General features: G+C 40.7%; 1 protein-coding gene across 1 annotated transcript in view; it reads left to right on the top strand.

Moving 5' to 3' along the window:
• edar (ectodysplasin A receptor) overlaps window positions 1–23117 on the top strand; it is a 41122-nt gene extending 18005 nt beyond the window's left edge. Inside the window, exons 3-12 of the mRNA XM_073473816.1 lie at window positions 1655–1774; window positions 4571–4752; window positions 8881–8966; window positions 14786–14860; window positions 15001–15126; window positions 15240–15314; window positions 18224–18296; window positions 20897–21185; window positions 21314–21377; window positions 21866–23117. Of these exons, the coding sequence (XP_073329917.1) occupies window positions 1655–1774; window positions 4571–4752; window positions 8881–8966; window positions 14786–14860; window positions 15001–15126; window positions 15240–15314; window positions 18224–18296; window positions 20897–21185; window positions 21314–21377; window positions 21866–22251 (1476 nt within the window). The 3' untranslated portion in view covers window positions 22252–23117. The remainder of the gene's footprint in view (window positions 1–1654; window positions 1775–4570; window positions 4753–8880; window positions 8967–14785; window positions 14861–15000; window positions 15127–15239; window positions 15315–18223; window positions 18297–20896; window positions 21186–21313; window positions 21378–21865) is intronic.
• Window positions 23118–27697: the final 4580 nt, after the last annotated feature.

Genomic DNA, 27697 nt, shown 5'->3' on the forward strand with positions numbered 1-27697 from the left:
GTAAAACTTTAAATACCAGCTGCTACTTATTACAGTGAGCCACAATGACACAATGCCACACACACACACACACACACAATGGACACACAAGTTAATCTGGTATTGTGCAAACGTTCTCCCTCTCTCTCATGGACACACAACAATGATCTCCACTAATCTGAGTATCACAGAGGATCAAGTCCGGATGTGATGTTTGTTGTTTTGCTCTTTGGTTTTTACCAATTAAAATGGTGACGTTGATTTGTAGCCTGTTGGTTTTGCTGAATAAATCATCCGACTTCCCCTGCAGTAATGTTCTCTACTGCTGTTGCAGATGTTGAGTATGAATCATTATGGACTTTTAAATGTTTTCAACAGGAACAAGCAAATGTACAAAATGTTGTGTGTTTTTACAGTTTCATAAAAAAGATTAGATAAGAAATGTGACAAATCAACAAGCTTACTGCGTCTGCAGTCAGCAGTCTGCCGGCAACATGTTGGGTATGATTCATTTAGTTTGATGATGTACTGAACAGAACTGATCAGTACCGTTCTGGCTTTTTCTGGGAACACCTTGCTTTAATTTTAACCAACCTCTCCCTCGTGTGTGAACTGGTCTGCCAGTCGTTGCATTAATATTTTTTGCTTATTGTGATTTCTTGGAGCATCCGTGTGTTGAAATCGTGTCTTAAATAAAAAATGTAAAAAATAGAAAAATTGACCATGCTTTTCATTAAATTTGGTCAAATAAATTTACAAACATATTGAGTGAAAACAATTCTGAATGAGGAAACATGAGCAAAATATTTCCTAGTTATTGTACATTTACTTTTTTTTGTTTTGGAGATCTGCTCATCTTTGGTGCAAAGCTGCTTTTATAGTTTCATCTGTGTCTGCGTTAGTATTGTTCTTATTTCTATATCACTCTGTAGATTATCTTAAAATGCTTAATATCCTTAGTCTGCACAACCTAAGCTTATAAAATTAATCAACCTGTCATAAAAATCGACCTGCGCCACCACAGGTTTGCACCGCACATAATGCAACATGATGCTGCAAAAGACAGGAGCCTCGCCCGTCTGGGTTTTATTTTAGATAGAACAGGATCATGCAACAACAACAAGAGGTCTGTTTTCATGAGTTCAAACACAAATACTTTTTTCAACATGTATTTATTACATAAAGCTGCACTATGTTTTGGAGAATAAACGTTAATCAGAAGAGAAAGATCTTCATTGAATGATTTTTTTTATGCCTAAACAAACTAAATAAACTCTTTATGTTTTCATTATTGAATAAACTGAATAAACAAACTGACCTTAAAGAACAACACAATTTCATATTGTTTTAGTTTGTTTGTATGTGGTGGACCCTGCCACCTTTCTAGCTTCAGACAGTGTTCTGGGGACCTTATTTTCCTCTGAGAACAGCTTGTTTATTCAGTTATGGAAAAAAATGAATATGCCTCAGTTTGTATTTTTACCTCATTAATCTTGTAAATATTAGAATTCTGAGTTTGAATTTCTACAAAACTTCATAATGCCCCTTTAATTCACATGTTGTTGGCCGTTCTAGCTGTACGTATAGTCACATGTTTGTTTTCACACATAGAAAATGTCATTAATGTGACATTAACCACGTTTTATGTCCCTGTCTCTCTGTCTGTCCCCTCCAGGTGTGTTGCATGTTTGCCAGTGCGGAGTATTCCAGCTGTGGAGAATACGAATTCTTCAATCAGACCAGTAACAGTTGCCAGGCCTGCCCTCAGTGCCAGCCAGGACAAGAGCCGCATATGGTGAGACACGAATGAAAACCATTAATTTAGCTTATAATCCTGTTTGTCATTATAATTATTGCTCTGTGGTTTTTTTCAGTAATTATACTTTTGTGAACGTTTTATTATCAGTATTTGCAATGAACTGGGGGAAGGGTGAGGGATTCAGCTGCGTATTCAGTATCAAATCAATCACTGATCACCTGAAATCCAAAACACAGCCTGAAAGCTGACCTTTTGAACCGACGTGTCATTTCTGTTCGGACCACCCACCACACACATAGCTGCACAGTGAACGGTGCCTAAATTCAAATGAACAATGTCTTATGCTTTATTGCTCTCATTGACACCGGTGTGAAGGCATGCATTACGCTGAATGACTTGCAGTAGCCACATAGTGATTTAGCCTCCGTCAGTCAGTCTGCCGACAGCCAGAGCAGACGGGGCCAAGGTAAACGCTTCAGCTGGCACCCCGGGGTGCCACACCCACCTGAGAGAGACAGCCGCACTCAAGGGTGAACAGAATGAGTTATAGCCACTGTAATTTATCCGGGTGCAGCAAATGTCGTTTATTTGAGTATTATTTTGATTTCTATTTTTAAAGGTTGTGTGTTGATTCAAGTGAATTGGTGCAGAGTGCAATAAATTAGCGCTGGATCAACCTGTGAAACATGGAGGAACTAGTACTATAAATACATTTATGGACCTAGTCTGCTCAGGTTGTGTTTCTTATGCTCAACATGAATTATGTAATTAATGCTGGTTGAAATGTCATTTCATTATGTCACATTACGTCACAATTGCAGAGAACTACATGGCCCTACCGACAGGTTTTTACACTTCAAACCGAATGTTGTTTCAATGTATTATGGTTGTTTTCTTTATAGCAAGCGTGAAACAATCGCGACTAGTTTGATCATGTCTCAGTGGGAAAGTAGCTCGCTGGCTAATGCTACATTGTTATTGCTGATTGGTGCATATAAGTCCAGCATTTTGACGTATTTTAATATTGCATCCCCCCCATGATAGCGTATGAGGCCAGATTTTGTGAGCTTCCTTCCCTCCTTTTCTCCTTTAGCTCCAAAAGCATGTTTAAAGTCTCCTGATTGTACCATCTGTGTGTGTTACTTCCCTCCTTCCTGCCTTGTGTTCACTAAGCCAACATGTGCTTCTAGTAAGCATCCCAACAATGTTCGAACTTGTAAAATCAAGCAGGACAGAGACTCCAATGAGAGGCTCAGTGTGACAAGCACACGGCTCTGTCATAAAGAGTAATTTAGTCATTTGTGAGCGATAGAAACACCAGAGAAGAAAGAGGTTCAATCACTGAGATGAGAGCCTCCTTTTCACTTTCTCCTGCCCATCTGATCCTCGCTGCCACAGTCTGTAATTCATGTGTTATTTTGTTCCCCTGAGCTTTCCCTGCAAGTGTGTGTGTGTGTGTGTGTGTGTGTGTGTGTGTGTGTGTGTGTTTCTCGACACCCTTTTAATCATGGGATAACCATAGGGTTCCTCTTCACATGGTAGGCTTCAGAAAGTACGTGCTCACACACACAGGCACATCACACGGCGATAAAGACATCGTGCATCTTGTATCCAGATTGTCTGTGATGTAGCACTGAAGTCAGTCTTATTTTTCCAATTTTCTAACTTTTAATGAGCGATGAAATTGATGGTGAGGTGAGGAAACATTAAAGAAGTTTCAAGGCATGACATGTGAAAGCTCCCTTGGGTTAAAGATGCGTAACATTAACTGCAACCTCCCTGGTTTGACTCTGCTTGGGAACTTTGTTTGCCTGTCATCACCCTCTCTCTTTCTCCTCCTTCTTTCCTTTCATTTTCAACTTTCAGCAATGACAGAAAGCTGAGTTCTACCCCCCTTACCTCCTAGATTAATGACACGCATGATTTACAGAGGTGACAAATTTGCTTTGAAAAGAAAGAAGCTTTCGATCGGAACAGTTTTGCGTGACGAACAGAAGCAGACTTCTCCGCCTGTGATCCTGTGTGCAGAAGATCCAAAGCGAGCTTTAACCCAAAGCGACAAGATTTTGCCGATAGCTCGGCGAAGTTTTATATCAAACAATCACACCGAGACTTAGGGACGTCAGACAAAAGGGAAGAAATATCAGATTTCTCTAAGAGTGGGTCTACTGTAGCCCAGAGCTAAGAGGCACTGGCTTCTTTTAATAGACGGATGAAAGGACGAGGGAAATGAAAGATGAAAGAGAGAGTGTGTGTTTTTGTGTGTGTGTGTGTGTGTGTGTGTGTGTGTGTGTGTGTGTGTGTGTGTGTGTGTGTGTGTGTGTGTGTGTGTGTGCGTGTGCGTGTGTGTATGTGTGTGTGGCCTCCCCACTGAGAGGAATTAACGTACAGAGAAAGAAGGAGATGATGGTCGAAGACAGAATGATGAGTTGGTCATCTTAAACACAACCAGGCATGGAGAGCTGTACACACACACATACACACACACACACACACACAAACACACAGACACACATCTGTTTCTATCCATGTCCTAATCTGGCAATACATGACAAAAGAGGAATCTGATTGGTCACAGAGGTCCCTGTGTGTGTGTGTGTGTGTGTGTGTGTGTGTGTGTGTGTGTGTGTGTGTGTGTGTGTGTGTGTGTGTGTGTGTGTGTGTGTGTGTGTGTTGTAAATCATCTCACTGAGCGTTGAGTTTATGAAGAATCACACTTCAACAAATGTACTGCAGGAGAGAAATATTAACCAAAACGTATATGTTTGTGTGTGTGTGTGTGTGTGTGTGTGTGTGTGTGTGTGTGTGTGTGTGTGTGTGTGTGTTTTGCAGACCTGTGGCTACGGTGTGAAGGATGAGGACTTCGCCTGTGTGCCGTGTCCGCAGGGGAAATACTCCAAAGGGAAGTATGAGATCTGCAGACGGCATAAAGACTGTGACGCCCTCTACAAAGCCACTGTTCGTGTAGCGGGAACTCCAGACAGCGACGCGGAGTGTGGACCCTGTTTACCAGGGTAAGAGACACCGACACATTAACACAAAATCCATCAAAACCCATGAAGTTAAAAACAAAAAAAGGCAGGAGGCATTTACCACACAATACCAGAACTATTGTTATTGGTGTCCTAAAAGTTTCTGTTTATAATCAGCTTTCATTGAGTTTGTGACCACATTTTTAAAAGAAAACTGAACCACCGAGACGCACTCTGCCAGCTCACAGGACCGCTTCGATCAGGGATGCCCAAACTTTTTCCCTCAGCAGGCCAAAACTTAAACTTGATGGTGGGCCAGGAGCCAAAATTAAGCACCGTGCTCAGATTATGAAAAAAAAATTAATGAATAAGGATAATATGTATTTAAAGAGCATTTTTACCTTCAAAAAATGTAAACATCATAATAATAATATGTTTGTTAAAGGTAATGTTTACATCTGGCGGGCCAAATTTGGCCGGCGGATCATTCAAAAACATAGAGATCTTTATTAAAAGTATTTACTTTGTCCACCTCAGAAAAAGCTTTATGTCATCCTGAAGTCTAACAAATCTGTTGAATGAATTTACTTCCTCATAAAACATTTGCAAAGACAATTTTTGCAAAACAATTGCAAGGCTTCAGCACCAAGCACTAACCGGGCCGGACTCTGCTCAGCATCTAAGATGGGTCGAGATCGGGCACGCTCAGGGCGATGTGGCCGTAAGCTTCAGAGTTTTCTTGTGATTTTTGTGTCTACACGTTGCATAAAATAAACACATAGGGCGATTTCACGCTTCAGCGAGTCCTCAGCGAGCTCGGCTCTGACATGTAACAACACGGCACACCATGAGCAAATTTGAGAAGTTATAGCACCCGACCTGATTTAAGAATATCCAGGAATTCCCCCCCACGGGAACACTCACTGAGAGTGGTCGAGGACATTTGTAAATGAAAAATAATGGAACAAAATACTGTTTTTAACTTCCGACCTGTATATTGGTTGGTTGATATTATTGGCCACTATTAGCCTATCACAGCTATATCAGTGTCTATCAGTTAAAACCTTTTTTTAACAGAACATGATGCAGAAAATGATGCTTGAGGTATTTTTTATTATTAAATTCCCAGTGATTTTTGTTGTTTCAGTGCACTGATGTCATTTTTTATTATAAAGTTTAATGTTCAACTGTAAAATATCCAGCACCAATTACATTGCAGCGTTCAATAACCACATTTTAGGGATCATTAAAAAACGTATGCGTATATCAGCCGATATATCGTTATCGGAATATTTACTAAAATATCAGTATCGACATATTGAGTATTGGTCGGGCTCTTCTTCTGAGCATGCAGAAACACATTTTCATACACATTTTCAATATACACTACTGCTGAGATAGATTAGGATTATACTGTAGGACCATAACTTAATTCAGACAAGAGACAATAATAATAATATTTATATAATATATACCATACATACACAAACAGAGATGCTGTATATGTACATTACGCAGTACGACTGTATTCAGTTGTTGGCTCACGTACAGTCCGCACACATTTTCTTTAATGTAACATGACTTGACATGAAGGGACCACCCTGTTGTCTTCCTCTAAACACACTGCCTCCCTTTGTGTGCAAACACACACTGAGCCTCTCCATTTGCATACAACAGCTGTGGATGTTACGCCGCTGTCACTTAAAATATCAAGTCAACGAGTGTGTGCTTAAACGTTAGCAGACCTTCCTCTCCACTTCTTCCTTGCTGGTCCTTCCAATCATCCATCACTCCTCCTCCCCCTTTGCCTCTCTGAAGAAAGTGACTGATTGGCTTTGTCGACCCCAAACTGTTTATTTCTAACAGCGTTGTTAACTTTGGCTCTCCCGCTGCGCAGTAGATATTTTACACATAATTATTTGCTGAGGGAAAACATGATTATTTTTCTGACTCATATTTCATCTGATATGCACAATTAAATGTGGGCAGTATATAATTAAGTAAGCCTTGAAGCGATTAGCATAAATATGAGAGATTCATGATTATTCGCCCCTTTGACTCCAGCAGAGATGTTGAAGTCTCCTCCTCTTGTCATCGATCTGGATGCCGTCCTTCCGCCTCCTAGATTTCTTGGCTCTTGCTGTCCTTTCACAGGATGTCTTTGCTTTTGATTAGTGTGATTGTTGCAGGAACGAGTGTGCTCAGCATCTGTGCTATAAATGGCGTACCGTATGTACAGATCTTTGTACGGTGCAGTTAGTCCGCACATGTTCGATGCAGAACAGAACAGGCCTGAACGGTTGTTACAGAGTTCACTTGAAGCCTGAATCTCAGCCGAGGACAAGACCTGGAGGAATATGAGAATGAATCTGTCATGACAGACGTGTTTATCCGCTGCTTTCCCTGTCAGCAACTTCAGTAGCACTTAAAAATAATTTGTGTTATAAGCTGTAATTAAGTAATAATTGCATGTGGATATATCAACGATGTCTCAATAATAGGTAACAGCGCGTCACAAGTCGTGACAATAATAATTACAAAAAATTTAGGTGGCTGGAAAATTGCATGTGAATTTTTTTTATTAATAATCAAAATCAACAAAAAATAATCTCAGAGAACAAACCTTGTATTTTATTGTGGGTGAAAAATGAACATGTTTCAGCTCCAAGCGTTCATCAGCGTCATCAGGCTTAGAGCTGAAAAACGGTTATTGTTTAGCCCGGATAGATAGTCTCAGAGTTTTGTTCATTATTTATTCCTGCAACTTTCGTGCAGATGTGTATTTCTTAAGTTTTGGAGAAGCTGCTATTTTTTTATTGTAATAATATTAAAGAAACTTGATATAAATAACTTTATTATTGATTAACAAGTAATTTGCTGGCTTTTTGTCTGTTTTTGTCACAATACTATTTTGCTGTGATATAAGAGAGATGATATTTGTGTAATTCACTGCCATTTTTTTGCTGCTCCACCTGCGTTGCAGCTTTTGCATTTTGTGTCTTTACAGCCTCTAAATATTTTAAAATGATTTTTATTAAAGGTTTAAGACAATTTTAGAACGGGGAGTGACAAACATCTGCAAATGTTAAGGAGATTTTCTTTACATGATTGTATCATATAACAAACAATTGACTAGAATAGAATGAAGAACAGTCAATCAATCAGTCAAAATATCAACCTTTATTTATACTCCAGAGATCATTAAGGGGTGACCCTTATTTACAGTGACATAGAGTATAAAACAATAACAAGGGGATAAACTGACAAAGAAAAGATAGTCCAACAAGTATCTAGTTAAAAGCCTGCCATTAAAATACGATTGTTTTATGTTAGATAATCTGATGAAAATGAAAATAATTAAATATAAAATCAAAATACAGTTGTGTTCAATAGTCACAATTAAAACAGCCTGAGTTAAAGCTCTGTGGAACATTTACAGAAAGTGTTGAACAGTTTGTCATAAATGAGTCCGGCGGTGATTGCTCAGCTGTTCAAATCTGTTTAACATTTGTAATTTCGTAGCCAAAACACAGTGACTAATGTCAAAAGAACGAAATCCAAAATTAATCACCAGCAAACAACTTTCCCTCAACTTTCTGTTCACCAAAACCCTTAGAAATCACTTCATGAACTCTTCTGATGCTCACGAGTCCACGAGCACGAGCTCGAAGCAGCTGCTCCGACTACATCAACACATATGAAAGGCTTCGGTTGATCACCTGCACGCTGCATACATTAAGTCTTCACACCGCTCGTGTTCTCAAGCCTAAATGATTTATTGCCGCTCCCAGTCACTCACAGACTCCTTGCAGCCTGCTGCTGTTCTTGCCTCTAACAGCCGCTTCATGACTCAGGGCGATAATATGTACCGAGCCATACTTAGTGTCTCCGGGGCATCAATTATGTACATTTCTTCACTTAGTCAAACTTTTCACCTCAGCTGCTTCCACATACTTATGCACCATGTAGGTATGGTATGTCTAAACGGTAGGGAGGCCACGTACTGTACACACACCTGCCATGCCTGCGATTACTTGTTTGAAACAGATTTTAATTTAAGAAGTTTCTCTTGGAGGATCTCTCTCTGCTAAGTTACCTGTAACCAGGTCTAGTGCAGCCAAATTATATAACAAGTTGCTGGATTATACCCATGTATTTTATGTCTCTCAGGTATTACATGCTGGAGAACAGACCCAGGAACCTCTATGGGATGGTTTGCCACTCCTGCCAGAACGCACCAAAAAACACCAAAGAATGTAAGACCAACCTCTTCATGACACCCTGTTTTATTCTCCTCTCAACTTTGAAGTTTTTTTCTTTTTCAGCCTCTATCTTTACAGCTCTCTGTCTCCAAACACTGACCTGGTTTCCACTGGATTTAAATCTACCAAACATTAAAGTTGTATATGCAAATGACAGGAAATGAAAGGGGACAGGCTGTGTGAAAGCAGATGTCGAAAAGCATGGAGTTAGTTTGAGGGAACAATCAGAGGTTGAAGGTTGCGCTGAGTTCTCCCGGACCCTCCGGTCACCGTCCTCTCCTGTCAGAGGGAGTCAAACATCCTGCGTCTCTGTTTTTGCGGCCCCAGAGGGGTGTTTGGCAGCTCATCCTTAACCTCACTGCCTCACTCATTACCCTGCATACCTGACACTGTGTGTACATGCATCTGAGTGTGTGCATGCATGCATGGCGCCAAGTGCTGCTGCGACCACATCCCTCGACATTAATATTTACCAGAGGATGTCTCCATTTCTCAGTTTCCTTTTCACTGTCAGTTCATAAACGTTTCTTCACCCCCAGTAGATGGCAGTCAAGCAAACAATAAGTTTCTGATATTTTGATGATCCATTTTTTGAATCTGGTCTAAATGTTGTTAATGATTTAAGAAGAGATGACAAAGGGGGTTTTGCCAGGATAATCTTTATTCGTTTCATCTGCAAAACAGGAGGAGGAAAAAAAAAAAACGTTTTTCCAGGTGAAAAAAAAAGAAAAGCCCTGCCAAGATTATTTTTTTTCCATCTGTGAAACAGGTGAGAAAAAGTTTTGGCAGGTGAGAAAAAACTGTTTTTTCAGGATCATTTTCTAACGTTTGTTTTTTCACCTGCCAATTTTTTTTTTCACTTGTTGAAAGATGAAAAAGTACCTTTTAAAAAAATGATCCTGACAGAAAAAAAAAAATCACCTGCCAAAACTTTTTTCCCACCTGTTTCAAAGATGGGGAAAAAATTGGGTGTGACACTTTTCTGTGAGGAAGATGACAGTTTACATAGTCCGGTTGAAAATCAAACACTCTGATTTAAGCACTTGAAGATCCAATCATCACTGTAGCAGCTGTCTTGAAAGAGACAAAAAAAAGATGGTTTAAGATTAAAAAAAAAAGACATGTGCCCCTGTTTGATTTTTGATTTGATTCATTCAGTCAATTCATTCTTCTGTAAACGGCATAAATAACCTTTAATTTATGTTCATCCATCCTAGAAGATATGATCACGTCTTTCTCTAAGTGCTCATCGCGCACAACAAAAGTCTATTTTATTTCTGTTAGCATCCTGCTTTCTACTTTCAAGATATTGAAGATCTTGATAGGTGAGCTCTTGGTTGTATTCTCTGAGAAGGGCATGAGTGGTTAAATGTTGTGGTTGTAATGTTTCAGTGCTTATTTTAAATCCTTTCAAGACTCACTGGAAAAGATAAATGACTAAAAATGTAATTAATCATCATCTTGTGTACTTGTAGAAAAAAATCAAAGAAAACTGTGAATACGATGAGTTTATTGCAGAGCTAGAGCCGGATATTTTGTCCTGCTGAGCCCTCTGTGGGTTTGTCCAGATGTGACAAATGTCAACGGGATCCGAACAGTGTTTTTGATCCTCACTGATACATACTGCTGTGTGAATGATATTTATGGGCCCATGATTGCTCGAAACCCCCTTTGAGTGAAACTGAAGAGCCCGGAAATGAATGTTATTGTCATTGTGTCATATTTAATAAGAGTGTTTGGAAAGACGAAAACCCCAAAAAGCAGCCCGGGCCTGCAGAGGAGAGGGTGTGAAGGCGGAGCAGGGATATGGGTGTGTGTGTGTGTGTGTGTGTGTGTGTGTGTGTGTGTGTGCGTGTGTGTGTGTGTGTGTGTGTATAAACACTTTTCAACAGTAACCTAATTGTTTCTTCAGGCATGGAAATGAGTGAATTATTGACACTGTAGAGAAGAGCAAAATAGATAAAATGACGCAACACGACTGAAAACATTGCTCGTGTGGAAAGTAATTTAATCTTGTTTTAAGATTTATCACTTTTTTTTTATTATTATACAACATACAGTACAACTTGTTCACTTGTGAACTCAGAGGTGCTGGTAGGAGGATTTTGTTGCTGTTGGACAGAGCCAGGCTAGCTCTGTTTTCCCCTGTTTCTGGTCCTCATGCTAAACTAAGCTATCCTAAACTAAGTTGGTTTGTGAGCAGGATTACACAAAAACTACTGAGCGGATTTGCACAAAACTTGGGTGGAAGATGAATCTCGGCCGGGAATAGTCCCCATCAACTTTTGGTGCGGATCCGGATAAAGAGACAGATACAGGAATTTCTTCTCACTTTCTTTAACATTGCGAGATAGGACGTTTTTCACCATTTTTGTTAATTTCTCAGGGAATAACGCATGGATCTTGATGAAAAAAAATCATGTGTATTTAAGTAGATTTTATCTATGACTGAGAACAGTTTGATGCAGATCCTCATAAAAGTCTTTTTTGATCCGTTATGTTTTCATAGAGGGTCGTCACTTTAAGGTAACAAATAGGGATATTAACCTGCAACTACCACCAATGTACAGCTGAGATAAGGGCTATTCAGAAAGGTACCAATGGTTTTAACATTATCTTTCGTCACTGGCGGACTCGGGATGTTTGAGGGGCAGGGGCGAAAAAAATAAAAAGGGCACCACATGTATGCGGCGGGGGGCCAGCGTGCAGAAAGAAGAGAGGGCACTTCACCACATTTTGTCCACTGGAGGGGCAACCTAGAGGGAACTCATGTTTTATCTGCTGTAGGGGCATCAAAGAGGGCACTATGTCCGAGTCCACCAGTGTCTTTTATAGTTTTAGAAGTATATCCACATGGATGTGACGTATTTGTGGGGAGAGTAAGCTAGACTACGCTCATTATACCCAATGGTCGGACAGTTATTGGTGGTTTGATATTGCATTAGGCTTGATTGAATTAAAGAGGGCTGTTGAGCCTTGTACTTTTAAGATTTAATCATTTATTAAAATACTTTTTTGGCCTGTGTACTAACCAGTAGCTAATAACTGTTTAAAAAAAATGACAAAAAAATGACAGATTTATCCACCTTCCTGTCAAATTTAATGAAGTGATTATTGATTTAGGGTTTTATAAATAGGGAGATTCAAAACAGATGATAAGAAATAATTGAATCCTTTCCAATTACAACCTAAAAGTCATTAATTAAAACCATTGATGCAGTTTGGTTTCCCAAAATTAAGTTTGATTGGTTTGGATAAAAGATAAAAATCACACAGAGCCTTCTGTATTTCTGCCTATTTGTTCAGTCATTCTGTGGTACATTTTAATTAAAATTAAACCCTCTACAGATGATAATTTATAACAGTATAAATAATGCAACCCCAACCGTAAATTAAAAAAAAAAAAAAAAAGGAGCTGAAAGCCGGGGGTTCTGCTCACTCAGGGTGAAGGCAGGCTGACACTCGCCGTGTAATCTGTAAATTACCCCGGCTCCTGCCTCGCTCTGTGTGTGTGATAATTAAAACTTCAGTGGGTATGAGAAAGATAGATGATTAGCATGTTAGTGCTTGCGCTGAAGCTACTCTTTGGCAGGCAGACGTTAGGAGTCTGTAGGCATCGCTTCATTTCCACTGTTGATTTTAGTGACTTTTGCTAACATTTCTAAGCGGGCTCAAAACATGTAAATACTTGTAAAAGATGACAGCAACATAGATCAAAAGCTGTATAAACTTGATATCTCAGTTTCACACAGAACTGTTTATCAGAGGTTAACCTTCACTTTATCCTTGCTTTGAGGTATCACAATTCTTACCTCAAACAAAAAAATGCTTTGATATTTTTATTTGTCTCCTGCTCTGTAATTCTGCGCCTCACAGTTTGTTTGGACCTGATTGCCCTGCAGAATTATCATTTTGCAGTGTGTGTTCAGCCTGCGAGACATGATTAGGAGATTAAAACCACAAGACGCTAAACAGAATTCCAGTTCAGGCTCATATCCTTATCCAGAGAGTGTAAACACATACCCCGAGTTAATGTCTGCAGCCACAGGGCAACTGATGTGTGTGTTTGTGTGTGTGTGTGTGTGTGATGACATGAGGCTCTGAGACCGCGGGAAGCGGTAGGGCACATGCCAGAGAGGTCTACAGTTTATCAACTCTTTGAAATAAAAGACTGATTAAAAGAGCCGATTTATGAGCTTTCCGGGAGTTTAAAGGTTCATTAGGAGAGCGAGAGGGAAGAAAAAAAATCAGTTGATGAATTATCCAGACAGAGACCAAAGGGGAAGAGTGAGGGGGAGGTGATTGGAAAGTGAACAGAAAGAAATAGAATAAATTTGGACAGTGAGCTTCCTTCCTGTATCCACACAGTTTGTTTACTGTGGTAGGAGAAGGCTTAGAAAAGACTGCTGTACGGACAGACAATTGCTTTTGTCAAATGCTACTGCTTGCAGTATGAAGTCATGCAACAGTGTTTGGGGGGAAAAAGGTCAATCAAATGCAAGAACAAAGCTGTGTTGTCTATGCCAGACAGCATTTCATTCAACTAGAGAAGAATCATTCAACTACTTTCAAGAAATAGTTCAACATTAAGATTAAAGAAGGAGATTGATACCACTGTCGTGTCTGTATGGTAGCTTAGATGTGTTGCTACAGCCAGGAGCTGGTTAGCGTAGCTTAGCAAGAACAGTGGAAACAGGTGGAAACAATAAATTTCACCTACAAGCACCTTTAAAGCTCAATAATTTGCATTTTATATCTTGTTTGTTTCATCAACACTTCGAAAGAGGCTTTGTGCTAAGCTAGGCTAAGCGGCTGCTCGCAGTAGCTTCATATTTACAGTACAAGCACATGAGTGGTATCGTTCTTCTTGTCTTGATCTAAGCAATAAAGCAAATAAGAGCATTTCTCTAAAAATGTTAAACTATTCCTTTAATCAAAGTTGGCTCACTTTTGTATGTCAAACAACATGCACCTAAAGTGACTTGGAATCACTAATTTAAATGCAGGTGTGAATATGTGTGTGTTATTCCTGTGATAGCAGCCATTTTCTTGATATCATGCTCAGGGTGGGAAGCTCAAGTGCTTATGTGAAGCAAATTTTTGGCTGCTGTACTCTCAGTTGTCAGTCATATAAACAGAGGGAATCTGACCATTTTTATCTTTTCACCATTTCCTGATTGATTAGCAACTGAAAAGACAACGGATAGTGAAAAATCTGGAGGGATATTGAGCAATATTTCGAGGTAAAACAACATATTTGATCACCCGTTAGCTAATATGAGCATCCAACCGCTTCCAGCTAACATTAGGCTACATCTGGTGCGCTAGCATATAAACAAACATGTCCAAGATGTGCGTTGATATTTTAGAATAATGTCGCCTTTCTTATCCCATTTTGTAACAATATCAAGTATTAGCTAGGAAGTGGTTTCAGACTAATGTTAGCTGTTGTCTAACGTAAGCTAACAGGGTATCAAATATGTTGTTTTCAGAATCCTTTCAGAGAATCAGAATCCTTTTATTGTCATTGCACAGGTGTACAACGAAATTCTAGTAAGAGGTAAGAAACACACAAAAGAAAAAGAAAAAAACCGTCATCTTGCCACAGCCACCCACCTTTACCTTTAAATATAGTCTGAGGTCCCTTCAGATTCTCGCTGTCCATCATCTTTTCAGTTGCTGATATCAGGAAATGGTGAAATAATAACAATTGGTCAGATTCCCTATGTTTGAAGACCGCAGATACCGTCACCAAGACATCCACAGTTAATGAACTAGGATTCAAAGTGTGTGTCTGCGTATGTGTTTCACAGGCTCAACCAGCGGGCAAAGAGAAAAACCTGTAATTGACCCTGGCAGCACGACTGTGTTCCCTCATCCACATAAAGGTAAACACAAATACACACAGGCAAAAACATACAGACGAGCTTCATCGAGCTCCAATCACCACCCATGTTGTCTTTGTTCTGTCTCACACACACGCAGATTTTTAATATTACGACTTTACATCATTGCCGCCATGTTTCAGATCCCACCGGGCAGGGTCACCTAGCAACGGCTCTCATTATTGCCATGTCGACCATTTTCATCATGGCCATCGCCATCGTCCTCATCATCATGTTTTACATCCTGAAGGCCAAACCGAGCGGCCAGGGTGAGACACACACACGTACACACACACACGTACACACACGATCTCATGTCAAAGGTTGATATGTTTTATGACGTTCCTCATGTGTGTGTTTGTGTTTGTGTGTGTGTCTGCAGCATGCTGTTCGGGACAAGTCGTGAAGGCTGTGGAAGCTCAGGCCAACAAACAGGAAGACAAGAAAGATGTCCCTGGTGAGACGTCACACACACACACACACACACACACACACACACATTGAATAATTAATGAGCTCACGCAGCCTTTGAGCTTCTTAATGACTTCCTGTTTAGTGTCTCTCACAAACTGACTTAAATCCAGTCTGGCCTCATAATTTTGGGTCCCTAGCAGGAAAAACAGACTTTGTTTACATGTGCACTAGAAGCTTTATCCTGGTTTGGATTATATTACAGTTGTGATGTTTAAATGAAACATAAATAATCATATTATTTATATCCTGACTCACTGCTGGAGCTCCAGACTCAGTATGGTTACTTTTACAAATCACACAAGCGCTCACTGTAAGACTTTTCTTTCATTATGCAAAAAGTACAAGAGGATATGTTGAAATACGAAGAAACAAAACAAAAAAATACAATTTGGAAACAAAGCAAAGTATGAGCGTACAATAGTGCAATGACATAAGAGCCTGTTTGTGTACAGTAGAGACCAGCTGATTTTTCTTCATAACATTGTCAGTAAAAATAAACAGAAGTGATCATTTCTGATCATAACTGATCGTTTCCATAAAACTTAAACTAGTTTAAACTGAAACTACTTAAAACTACACTCTGAATAGTACAAAGACACAATGCTATATAATTATAGTAACATGAAAGGCTATAATTATTTTTTCCACCCTTAGCTTTAACGACTATAAAATTACTCAAAAATGTGACTCAGCACTTAATTTGCTTTACTGTCAGTCTGAACAGATGTCACCCGGCAGTGATTACACTAACACTGTATGTAATTCTGCTCAATCCTGCTGCGAAATCCTCTCCAACCTTGACTCAGGTACCTGTATGTCTGGCTTATATGTTAAGCCCAAACACTGCATGTTATCTGTCCGCTGTAGTATTATCCAACACTTTCCTGTGGTGCTCTGGGCTCAGCTGATAATGATTTAATTCAAACTGAAGCTGCAATTTGCAGATGAGTTTGTAACTATTTTCTTCAGAAGTGAACTCAGGGCAGAAGAGTCTGTGGAGCAGATGTTTGTGTGAATTAATGTAAAAATCGATTCTGAATATTTGAAATGGCTTCACTCATCGATACACCAACCCCAGCTGAGCTGAGCCTTTTACTCTTCTTTCTGACAGCAAGTTGACACACATTTGAAATGTAATCCGCTGGTGCCTCCACTGGTATTTTTGCTTATGTCATCTTCTAAATGTAGAAAAATGAGCAAAATATTTCTTAATACTCCATAACTCGTGTTTTAATGATCATCGAAAATGGTATCCATTACCGTTATATTTCAAGGTGTTGTATCAAAGTTACAAATTCCACTATTGTGACGACACAAGTATGAATTGTGCGACAGTTCAACTCTCAAGTTCAGGTTAAAATCTGCCCTTCGACAACCAAAACGATGCTGATTACTTCTGAATTCAACACGTACCCGAACAAACAGCGTCATCTTATCGAACTGACTGAATCAGATTCCACCGATGATACATTATAGAGTCGGCTCCATGTGTCTGTCTAGTTTGTATGTGCATATTAATGTTGGTAGCATAATGTATGCAAATGCAAGTGTGTGCGTGTGTGTGTGTGTGCAGGCTGACAGACCTGCAGTATTATGAGTACATCATGGTGGAATGTGAAGCTTCCAAGGCTGAAGCCATACGTTGCTTTAGGCGCCATTTCTCCTGACAATGATGCTCTGTTCAATCTCACTCGCAGACTGACTGACTAACCACTTACATGTGGTGTGAATGAGAACCCACACATGCACACACACACACACACACACACACACCTAGTGTATCTGTAGCCACATAAGCATTATGTGGTCAAACATGGTCGCTAACTTAATAATGTAATAGATAAGAAAACATGATTATGTAGTTACAGTATGATTAAAAAATAAATGTCTGCTTTGTCACTTAATGTTCGGTTGTTACCGTGTGTGTGTGTGTGTGTGTGTGTGTGTGTGTGTGTGTGTGTGTGTGTGTGTGTGTGTGTGTGTGTGTGTGTGTGAATGCATTGCTGCGTGTGAATATGGGATAGAAGCCCATTGCTCGGAGCTCAACCGGAGCTAGCTGTCACTCATGTAGACACGGACTTAATAAGGTTGTGAGATGAAAGACACAGACGCTTAAATACACACACACACACACACTCTTTCTCTCTCTCTCACACACACAGCATTTGTTCCACTTAGGTATTCACTCATTACGCTGTCTGTCCCTATCAGTGTCCATGATATACGTGTAATTAAACATAATAGTCAATATAATTGTTTTATACGCCGTTCAGACTGCAGCTCCTCTGTGCGTGGTGTACATCCTGTTCGCCTCAGGAATCTGTCCTTTTTTTTTTTGCGCGCTTCAAGTCATGCCAACATCGATTAAAACATGGTGGTGTTATCCTGTCTTGCATCGCGACTAAAGATCAGAGCTCACAAAATCAGATATGAGATCTTTTCTATATTTACATCTTTAATTTTGGACTGCTTTGCTCGTGCTCGTATGTCAATAAATGTAAAAGCTCTCAAAGTGTGACCCAAAGTTTTTGTTTTTTCTCTTGATTACACATATGCTACCGAAATGAGGCGTGCACATTCACTAAGAATTCAACACAGATTGTGTAACTTTTGAAAGAATAAAAAGCACCGCAGACACAAGAAATGAAGGTCAGTTAAATCGGCCATACTCCTGTTATTGCCTTGTGTTGCCACAGTGGCTGCTGTTCGGCAAAAAGTGTGAGTGTGAGCATTAAATCATCAGCAGATCTTTGGAGAAGTTTGGGTATAATGCAGCGTCTCAGATAAGAAACGATGACAGATGTTGGAACCACAACTCTTCCAGATCTGAGCATATTTGCAGTGTTATTTTTACTGACTTACAAACCTCTGTATCTTTTCTTTTCTCTCTAGATAATGTGGTGATCTACTCCGAGAAAGATGAGTTCGACAAAATGAAAGCTCCTCCTCAGAAGGCGGTGAAAAGGTGAGAGATGCGTCTGATTCTCAAACAACTTCACCACACTGTTACTCTTAATATAATTGGATAACACTGGATTTGGTAGAAGCTGATAACAAGCATATTGTGAGCTTAGCGATGCTAAGCCTACAAAACATTAAGAGCATTTGTTGATTACCTTGATGATGGGTGAGTTTGGAGATAAACCACTGAGGCTTGGGATGAAGGAGTAGGTCAAATCGGTCAAATCGATTCTTTAGCTTTGGCACCAGTCTTATTATTAGTTCATCCACTGAGGTTGGAAATAGATTTACACCGACTTTGTTACAGTTACAGTACAAAGTCAAAGTCAATTCAACTTATTTTCTTATCACAAAACTCCACATTAAACCGTTTCCTGTCCATAAAAACCTACACAAATGCCTTTCACTCACTAATATTACAACAAACACATCCTCATACCTAAACAACTGAATGGATTGATTGTCAGTGACTCAAAAATTACATGTATCACCTTTTCCAAAACAATGTTACAGTGTGCAAGAGGTAGGTGAACTGGATATGCTCACAGTTTGGTTAGGTTTAGACACTAAAACTACTTGGTTATGTTTAGGAAAGCATCGTGGTTTGGTTTAAAATGACTATGTTACGTATGTGATGTCACTTGACTTCATTAGCAAGTTAAAATAACTCACCGTTGACTTTTGGTAACACACGGGACATGAAAAGCTGTCGCCTGGGTTAAAGTCCTGTGTTTGTTTGACCCAGCCTCCTTCCTACGAGGACTTTTTTAGCTCTTTATACTACTTGTATATGAAAGAGGTCTATCTACTGTATCAGTGTATATTTACACATTATTTTGTGCTCATTCTTCAGTGAATGTTACGTATGTGTATAAAACATTGTACACTACTGTGTTTAAGTGCACATTATAAGTGTGTGTGTGTTTTTCTGTATTTGTATGTGGCGTCAGAGAGACTTTGCAAAACAGAAAGAAGCTTTTGTAATTTTTTTCAGCATCTGCCCGTAATTAAGCCACCACAGAACAAGTCACTGCAGTAGTAATAGCATTGCTGCTGGTCGTTTTTTTTTTTCTTCTTTCTGTATCTGCGTATTCGTGTGGGTGTGTGTGTGTGTGTGTGTGTGTGTGTGTGTGTGTGTAAGGTATGTTAAAAGCAAGTTCAGTTTTTTTCTTGTTTTGTGTTTAATGAAGCAGAGAGCCATTATGTGGCTTTGGAGCAGGCAGAGAAGTGGGTCTGGGGGGGTTGGTGAGGTAGCATAGATGAGCCCTGCAGCCTAGCAAACTTTAAGACACTGACAGAGGGGGTAGTTGTCATGGATGAGGGTATTTATTCCAAGCTTCGCCTAAAACCACTGCCAGGTGAAAAGCATGTCCTGGCAGACAACAAAGAACGACAGTTTTCACACCTTCGTCTTTCTGCGTTTAGCTCATCCCCCATGCGCAGACAATGCTGCTTTATAGCCGCTAGTGGCTAATGTGCAGAGAGAGGAGTGTGGGAGTCGATGATAGCTTAGAGTATTGCACCAAACCTACAGTGAACCATTGTGCTCAAATGTTACAGCCCCTGTAGTGAACATGCTTAGATTAATACGCTGTTGCAATATATGGGTGTAAATAAGAGAATAGATGAGATACACATGCACACACACACACGGCTCAGCATCAATAGCAGTAAAACAGTGTGGTATAGCAGCATGCCAGAGGATGTGCTAACTCACTGCTTTAGCTGCCAGAGTGGGTGTTAGATGTCCGGGAAACAATGCCATTTTGTGTGAGCGTTCAGGAGAAGAGCGTGGGACTGTGAAACAATGGCATTCTGTGAGCATCTCTGTCAACAAGGTGCTTTTGGGAGAAAATCCAGAACAAGCATAGGGAGGAAGAGGCCGGGTAATAAAATGATATTACATGGTATCATGTGGTAAAACGCAGGGCTATTTCAGTCAATCACAGGAACGGCTCCGAAACATCAGCAGCTATGGCAACAACAACAACAGCATTCTTCTCCCGCTCGTTTGTCAAAGTGCTCATCAAGTTTGCAGAGACACAGAGTCATTCTGTACAACATTAGCGGTCAGTTGCAGCATGAAATCATGTCATACAGCACCAACACTACGTAACGCTATTTTGTTTACTAGAACGAGAAATGGTGCATATGTATGTATAGATCTGAGCACAAAGCAGTGACAGTCAAACGCGTATTAAAAATAGTTACATCCGTACCGTAGGAAATGGCTGGCAATGCGTCTCAGTGTGATCTGTTGCCAAGGCCACTGACTGAGCTGCCGTATTTGAGGACTTGGGAGTGAGAACATGTTGATCTAATATGTTGGGAAAAACACTTATTCACTTTCTTGCCGAGAGTCACATATGATGCCTGCACAGCAAATGAGAAAAAGCATTTGGTTAGCTTATCTTAGCAAAAAGAGAAGAAACAGTCACCTTGGCTCAGTCTAAAGGTAATAAAATCCTCGTGCCTGCACATCTGAAGCTCATGTACGTCAGTGCGCCCTGTCCAAGACATAGACCAGCACACAACCCCCTGTAAACCTGCAATTTTTTGTTTATAAGCTTCATATGTTCAAATGTGTTTTTCCTTTGTGTGCAGTGAAAATGATGCGTCATCAGAAAACGAGCAGCTGTTGAGCCGCAGCATCGACAGCGACGAGGAGGCGGCATCCGACAAGCAAGGGTCAGCCGAGACCAACAACCCCAACCCGTGCCTCGTCAATCTGGGAAACAAGCCTGACCTCTGCCTGCTCTCTCTGGGCCTCTTGGATCGTGACCCAGCTTGCAACGGGACAACCACCAATAACATCCCGAGTCCCAACCACATCGCCAGCACCAACCACATCAGCAGTGTGAATGCAATCAACAACAACAATAAAACCCCAGGGGTAGGAAGAGGGAGCTTTTAAAGATGTTACTGTCGTAAAAATATGATTACAAACAGATCCGTAGTTCAGTTTGATCTGGAAATCACACATTTTGTGCTGCTATTTATTTTTTTATTTTTACTACGCAGATGCTTCAGAGTCGAAGGAAAAAGATCCTGGATCTGTATGCCAGAGCCTGCAATGTGACAGAGGGTAAGTCATTCATCTTGCCAAGCCTTGTAATCAAGAATTGATTTCTGTCATTACTGTGGGGGCATTTTCACTTCTTTCCGGGGAAGACAAACTCTTTTTAGAGCGGGTTATGAAGTGTTATGTCTGTGTTGAAGTGAGACATGGTATCGACCGACATTTTTAAGAAAATTGCTTGAGAAAGTAGGACTTTGGCGGAAAGAAGTCATTACCTCACTCCACAGACGTATTTTCACCAGTAAATGGCAGTCGGACTTAATCAATACTGTATGTTTGTTAAAAAAATGACTTCCCCCTAATGCCTAAAGAGGCATCTTTTCAGATAACATCAAATATTAGCGCATGAGAGCTGAATGCAACAGCAGCAAAGTAGATGAAGTGAGAACAAAGACCAAAACATGAAAATAACAGCACATATCGCCCCTTTAAATCTTGATATAAGTAACTGTGGTTGTGTTACAGTAAGTTCTAACACTCCTGTCTCTGTCCAGGCCTGAGCCCCACTGAGCTTCCCTTTGACTGCCTGGAGAAGACCAGCCGCATGCTGAGCTCCTCCTACAGCAGCGAGGCGGCCGTGGTGAAGACGTGGAGGCATCTGGCCGAGAGCTTCGGGCTGAAGCGCGACGAGATCGGCGGCATGAGCGACGGCCTGCAGCTCTTCGAGAGAGTCAGCACGGCGGGCTACAGCATCCCCGACCTCCTGACCCGCCTGGTACAGATCGAGAGGCTGGACGCCGTGGAGTCGCTCTGCTCGGACGTTCTGGGCACCAGCGAGACGGGGGTGGCTGCCGGCCGGCAGGGCATCAACAGTTTTCACAGCCAGTTGGTCTGTCCAACCCAGTGCTCATCTCCATCCCAGCGCTGCGCCAGTGTCTAAATATGTGGTGGAGAAGAGACTTCAGAGACTTGGGGGTCTTCAGGACAGATACTGCTCTGACAAGGACAGCTCATATACAGTATACACCTTACCCCCATCACATGAAGAATGTCAGTGAACTTCCCTGTGCACAATCCTTCGCTATGATGGATTTTCTCTGTCAAGAAGCTAGTTATCTAACAAACCTTTTGTGGCCTTCATTTTCTGTCTTTCTAAAGCGCGACAGGGAAAGACAAAAACCAAAGATCTAGTTTGCGAGTTCAAATATTTTCTACTTTGCTCAAATAAAATAATAAGAATTAGTTTCTCTCTCTCGATTGCTAGGATAAACTGTGCGCTGGACGCAACACAGTTACAGCTTTTTTCAAAAAGTTTTAATACAAAATGTATTATGCAAAAAGACACAAGGGTTTGCTGATGGAAACCAGTGCCAATCCTGTGCCTTTCTCACACCAGTATAACAGTGGGACGACCGAGGATGCCTTCTTTGTTGTCCTCTAACCGCTGGTTGATCATGCGAGATGTTCGCGTCTGTATAAAGAAAAGTAGAAAGCGACCCGGTTTGACCGCAGCATCAGTTAACATTCATAACTTCATCTATGCTGTCATCAAAGAGGAAAAACAGCAGATAATATGAGCTCCCTACTTAAAATGCTATTGTTATGTCCCAGCTGGAAATGCTAAAACTTCACTCAGTCCAGCTTTCGTGTGGGAAACTTTGCTTGGACATTTGGGGACAACCGCCTCCGTCTCGTGATGTCACCAGCCTAAACACAACTGCAGTCGACGTTACAGAACAGTATTGTGATTTTTTAAGAAATACCTAAAGACATTATGTTGTCAGTTCTAGATTAATACTGTGATTTTTCCTTTAAAGGGGCACTATGTAGTTTTAGAGAAGAAATTCAAACTCAGAAGTTTAATATTTACAATATTTATAAGGTACTTATACAAACTCAGAAGTATTTATTTTTCCCATAACAGAATGAACGAGCAGTATGAAAACGTATGAAAAAGGTCAGTGTGTTTATTCAGTTTATTCAGTCATGAAAACAAAGAGGGTTTGTTTAGCTTGTTTAGCCATAAAAAAAATCAGTCAATGAAGATTTTTCTCATCTGATTAAAATTTCTTCCCCAAAACTACATAGTGCTCCTTTAAAACACAGATATACAGAAAACACATTTAAGCTTAGTTGGCTGTTTTAATCCCACACAATACATGAATACAGCATCACTCTCCTGCTCGTGTTCTGCCTGAACTCACATGTAAATCCCAACTTTAACACACAGACACACACTTACGCTCTGTTACTACAACTACTTCCTCAGCATTGACCCAGTCCGAGCCCCCCCCCCCCAACTCATAATTCTTCCTCTTCCCGCTCATTCCCCTTTTACCCCAATGCTGCGGTCTAGTGCTGCCGCCAGCCCTAATTATTTGGCGTGTGGCTCCCCGGGCCCCTAATAGGCTGAAGTGTTGCGGTTTACAGAGCGGGTGCAAAGTGCCTGTGATTTCCAGCACCCAATTAAGCATTTAGGGCCACTTAACCACTGAAAGCCCAGTGGAAAAGTTGTAAAAACCCTGCATTAAAAAGAGAGATGCCACGGCGCAGGCATGACTAAACGCCCCGAGGGCTGCTGCGCTGTGAACGGTGCACAATTGAGCCGGTCGTGGTGGAAGCAGCGCTACGGTCGTCCTATAACGTCTGACCTTAGTCAGCTTTTGTGGTCGGCTCAGTCATGCTCAGACAGGATTTAAGCTCCCCTCTCCCCAATGGGACCAATATGGCAAATGAGAACAATATGCAGCCATGTGGGCTGTCCTCTTCTGAAATGCAGCTGAAGCCGACTAAGTGTTGTATGTGCAGAGACTGCGGGTGGCTCCGATAAGCATCAAGTTAAACTTTGTGAAGAAAAGCATCACATTAATGCTTATCTTAGCTTCATTTATAGATGATGTTAAAAGATAAGATGCTGTCGGTCAACGTCCTGCTTTCTCCAGCAGTAAAGCCTCAAAACTCAGCAGTGAGCTCGGAAAGACCAACTTTCTTTCACAAACGAGGCCAAGACTGACTTTGATCTCATGTCTTGGGAACAGGACTGATCTCTAGCTGATGTCTGATGCTGTCAGCACACTGTCACATGAACTCTATGCACAAAATCAAACACATCACCTGCTGCAGATGCTTTTCTGTTCTTCTTTTACACTGCAAGCTCTGGGGCTGGACTCCAGCACGTTAACCTGATCAATGTGCATGTTTATCAAGGCTGCGTTCATAATTAACTTCTCTTTAACATCTGCCGTCAAGGCCAACAAAAAGCTCACATTTGAATATATTTCCTTTTTTAGAGCAGGGTTGTCTTCCCCGAATCCAATTCAATTCAAAACAGGTTTAACTAGTTGTTTTTTATGATGTTTTATGCTGTTGAACTTTTGTAAATAATAGAATTGTTGGTTTGAATTGAAATGAAATGGACCCAAGCTTGTTTTCAGACAGGTAAAATCTTGTCTTACATATATCATGCTGATGATACACAGAAGCCAAACATGAATTACTTACCTCAGTAGCACACACAGTATAGTAGAACATGTAGAAACACACACAAACTCATCACCGAACCAAAGTATAACTGTATATATAACTTATTATTGTACATAATGTATACATTAATAAAGATGTATGGCAAAAACTGCTTGTTTTTTTATTTAATAATGTGAAAACTGACTTTTTTTAAAAGGAATTTTGTCTGAGACGTGATTGGATCGGACCGGCAGGATCCAGAGTTTGAAACAAACTGCCTAAAGGACTTTAAATAGCAAATGTATTGACATGACTGATATTTAAGTACACTTTTATAGACTGATGCTGTTAGTTGTGCATTTTGTGCTGGTATGCAACAAGTTAACAGAGTCAAAAGCTAGCAGCTCTGTGAGGCTGTACTTTGGCACAGTGCTGGAGCCAAATGCTAACGTTGGCATGCTAACGCAGCAGGTATAAGCAGGTATACTCTTGAGCATGCTCACCATCTTAGTTAAGCCTGTTCACATGTTGATGCTGAAATATTGACCTGTTGACCGAGTGGCTGACAAGAGCACTGGTGCTGCAACCAAAGACAACACGTGAAAATAGACAAAACACAAGCAAAGTAGGAAAGATCCACATCAATCTGTCCATGTGCAGCATTAAGTATGCGCTGCAAACACACACAACACGACCAAATACTGTGCACAGACATGCTGCAATGACCAAAAACATTCCCATTAGGAAAAAAAAAGTTTTCTTAAGTTGCTCTGCATTTGTCCTTGTCGGCCACCATAGTTGACGACACTTGATGAAAGTTGGAGCATCACTGGAGTTTCTATAATTCATTCTGAGGGTGACTTGAATGTCTGAGCCAAACGTCATGGCATAGTCGACCTCATCAACCTCTTGCTGGTGCTGAAGTCAGGGTCAGCGCTCATTATCTCCAGTGCATGATGATGCTCGGTGGACCAACAGACATTTCCATCCATAAAACCCCACTGCCAGCATGGTTAAAAATGTATCTTAAGTATGGCAATAAATAAAAACATACACACACAGTAAACACTGTGACCCAGTGTCAATTTAATTGTGTTAATGTTATCCAATACCCCAACAGAAGGGTTGTTTTTGATCGAGTAACCCAACAGTAATGTAAAATTAACATTGACACTGGGTCAAGACACCCCTTTGGTACATCTTGATAAGGTTAGCTCAGTATGCACAGTTCTGTACTGACCCATGCTGGGTAACAATTTGTAACACATTGTTTTTCAGTGTGCAGTACAGACTCTTACAGGACCGGTGTGTAGGATGTAGTGGCATCTAGCCATGAGGGGTGCACTGTTTGGTTTGCCTGCCCTGGGCTACTGTAGAAACATGGCAGTGCAACATGGTGGACCGTCCACCACTACCCCCAACACAGGCTGTATATGTGTGTATGTATACTGTATATATTAATGTTTTGCAGACATGCACTTAATATATCCATAAAAAAATGTACTCAGCCATTTATATGACGTCAGAGGTGAGTGACACTGAAATGACCCCGTGTTGTGGTCCATCCCACATTGTTAGGCTGCCATTACAGCAAACACTGATCAGGTCGTTAATGGTTTAAAGACACCCAATGGAAAATCTCTATTAACAGCATTTTCCAGCTCATTCAATACTCCCAACAGTTAATTATAGATCATTAAATGTGACACTCTAACCACATGGTTCATCAAATAAGAAATTATTTCAGTGGAAAAAGACTGTAGGACAAGATTAGTAGACGTTAACGTCATTCAGGCATTAGTTCTCACTCTCAAATGTGCTTTTATCTCTCTCACTGACTTGCTACTGCAAGTTGGGAAACCAGTTCACTCCTCTTTTTCACAGATAGTAACTTAATTCTTCTTAATTTTATTGAATTATAATTTTGTTGTTATCGTGGACGTAGGCCAACACGCGGCTGTCAAGGCTCCATGTCTCCACCGCACTAGTGAGTTTTGTGCCGGACGGAGAGGCTCTGAGTGAGAAGTACGCTGGACAGCAAAGATAATAAATCAGTTTTTCTTATTTTATTGAATTATTTCTTTGAAGGGGAAAAGGCTTTTGGGTACGGACTGGAATATAAGAATATAACTGCACAATCAGATTTCTTTGAATGCTTTTAAATTTGTTTTGCAAGACCTGGAGACAGAATCGTTGGGGTGTTGGTTCTTAGTCCCCATGAAGTCAAAATCGTTAAAGTGTTTTCATCACATACAATATGTCTTGTCTCCATATCTCGCCTATACAACAGTATTAGGCCCACCAACGGCAAAAAAACCTGGTACTGCACTTGGGGGCGTGTGTTCATTTTTCGTATTAAAAAACGCTTTTTTTATTTTATGACGCTGCCATGGATGTACAAAAAGAGGAAGGTCGCTGGAGGAGTGTGCGATAAAAGTCGATACCGCTAACTGCTGCTTAATGTAATTAGTTGCCGTTAGCTCAGTAGGCGGTCCTTGCTGACTCAGTCTGGGTACTGTATTCCCATCTTCAAACTAGCCTCCGTCTGTTTTCCGTCCTCGTCCAACCGTGTTCACTGGGAGCTGCCAGTCCATGGAGAGTCAGCGTCGGTGTTTTCACAGGACTGTGCTGAAGCAACTCGCATTCTATTGTCGATCTCACAGAGACTTTAAACTGATATCTTTGGATGTATGGCTTGTACTGCGCTTTGTTCGTTAGGATGTGTATATTGTAAAACTGTCCTTGACTAAGAGATTTTTACATATCCTGGTTACAAAGCATGCAACCTGACCTGCACCAACATAAAAAAGCGAAAGACCTTTTCTCCAACAAGACATTAGCAACGACTGTGTCACCTCTGCATAGCACTCTGTCATCGGGCTTTTTATTTTGTGTAGGCGTGTGTTTGCGCCAAGATTCCCAAG

Source organism: Pagrus major, chromosome 9, assembly GCF_040436345.1.
Source record: "Pagrus major chromosome 9, Pma_NU_1.0".
Classification (NCBI taxonomy): domain Eukaryota; kingdom Metazoa; phylum Chordata; class Actinopteri; order Spariformes; family Sparidae; genus Pagrus; species Pagrus major.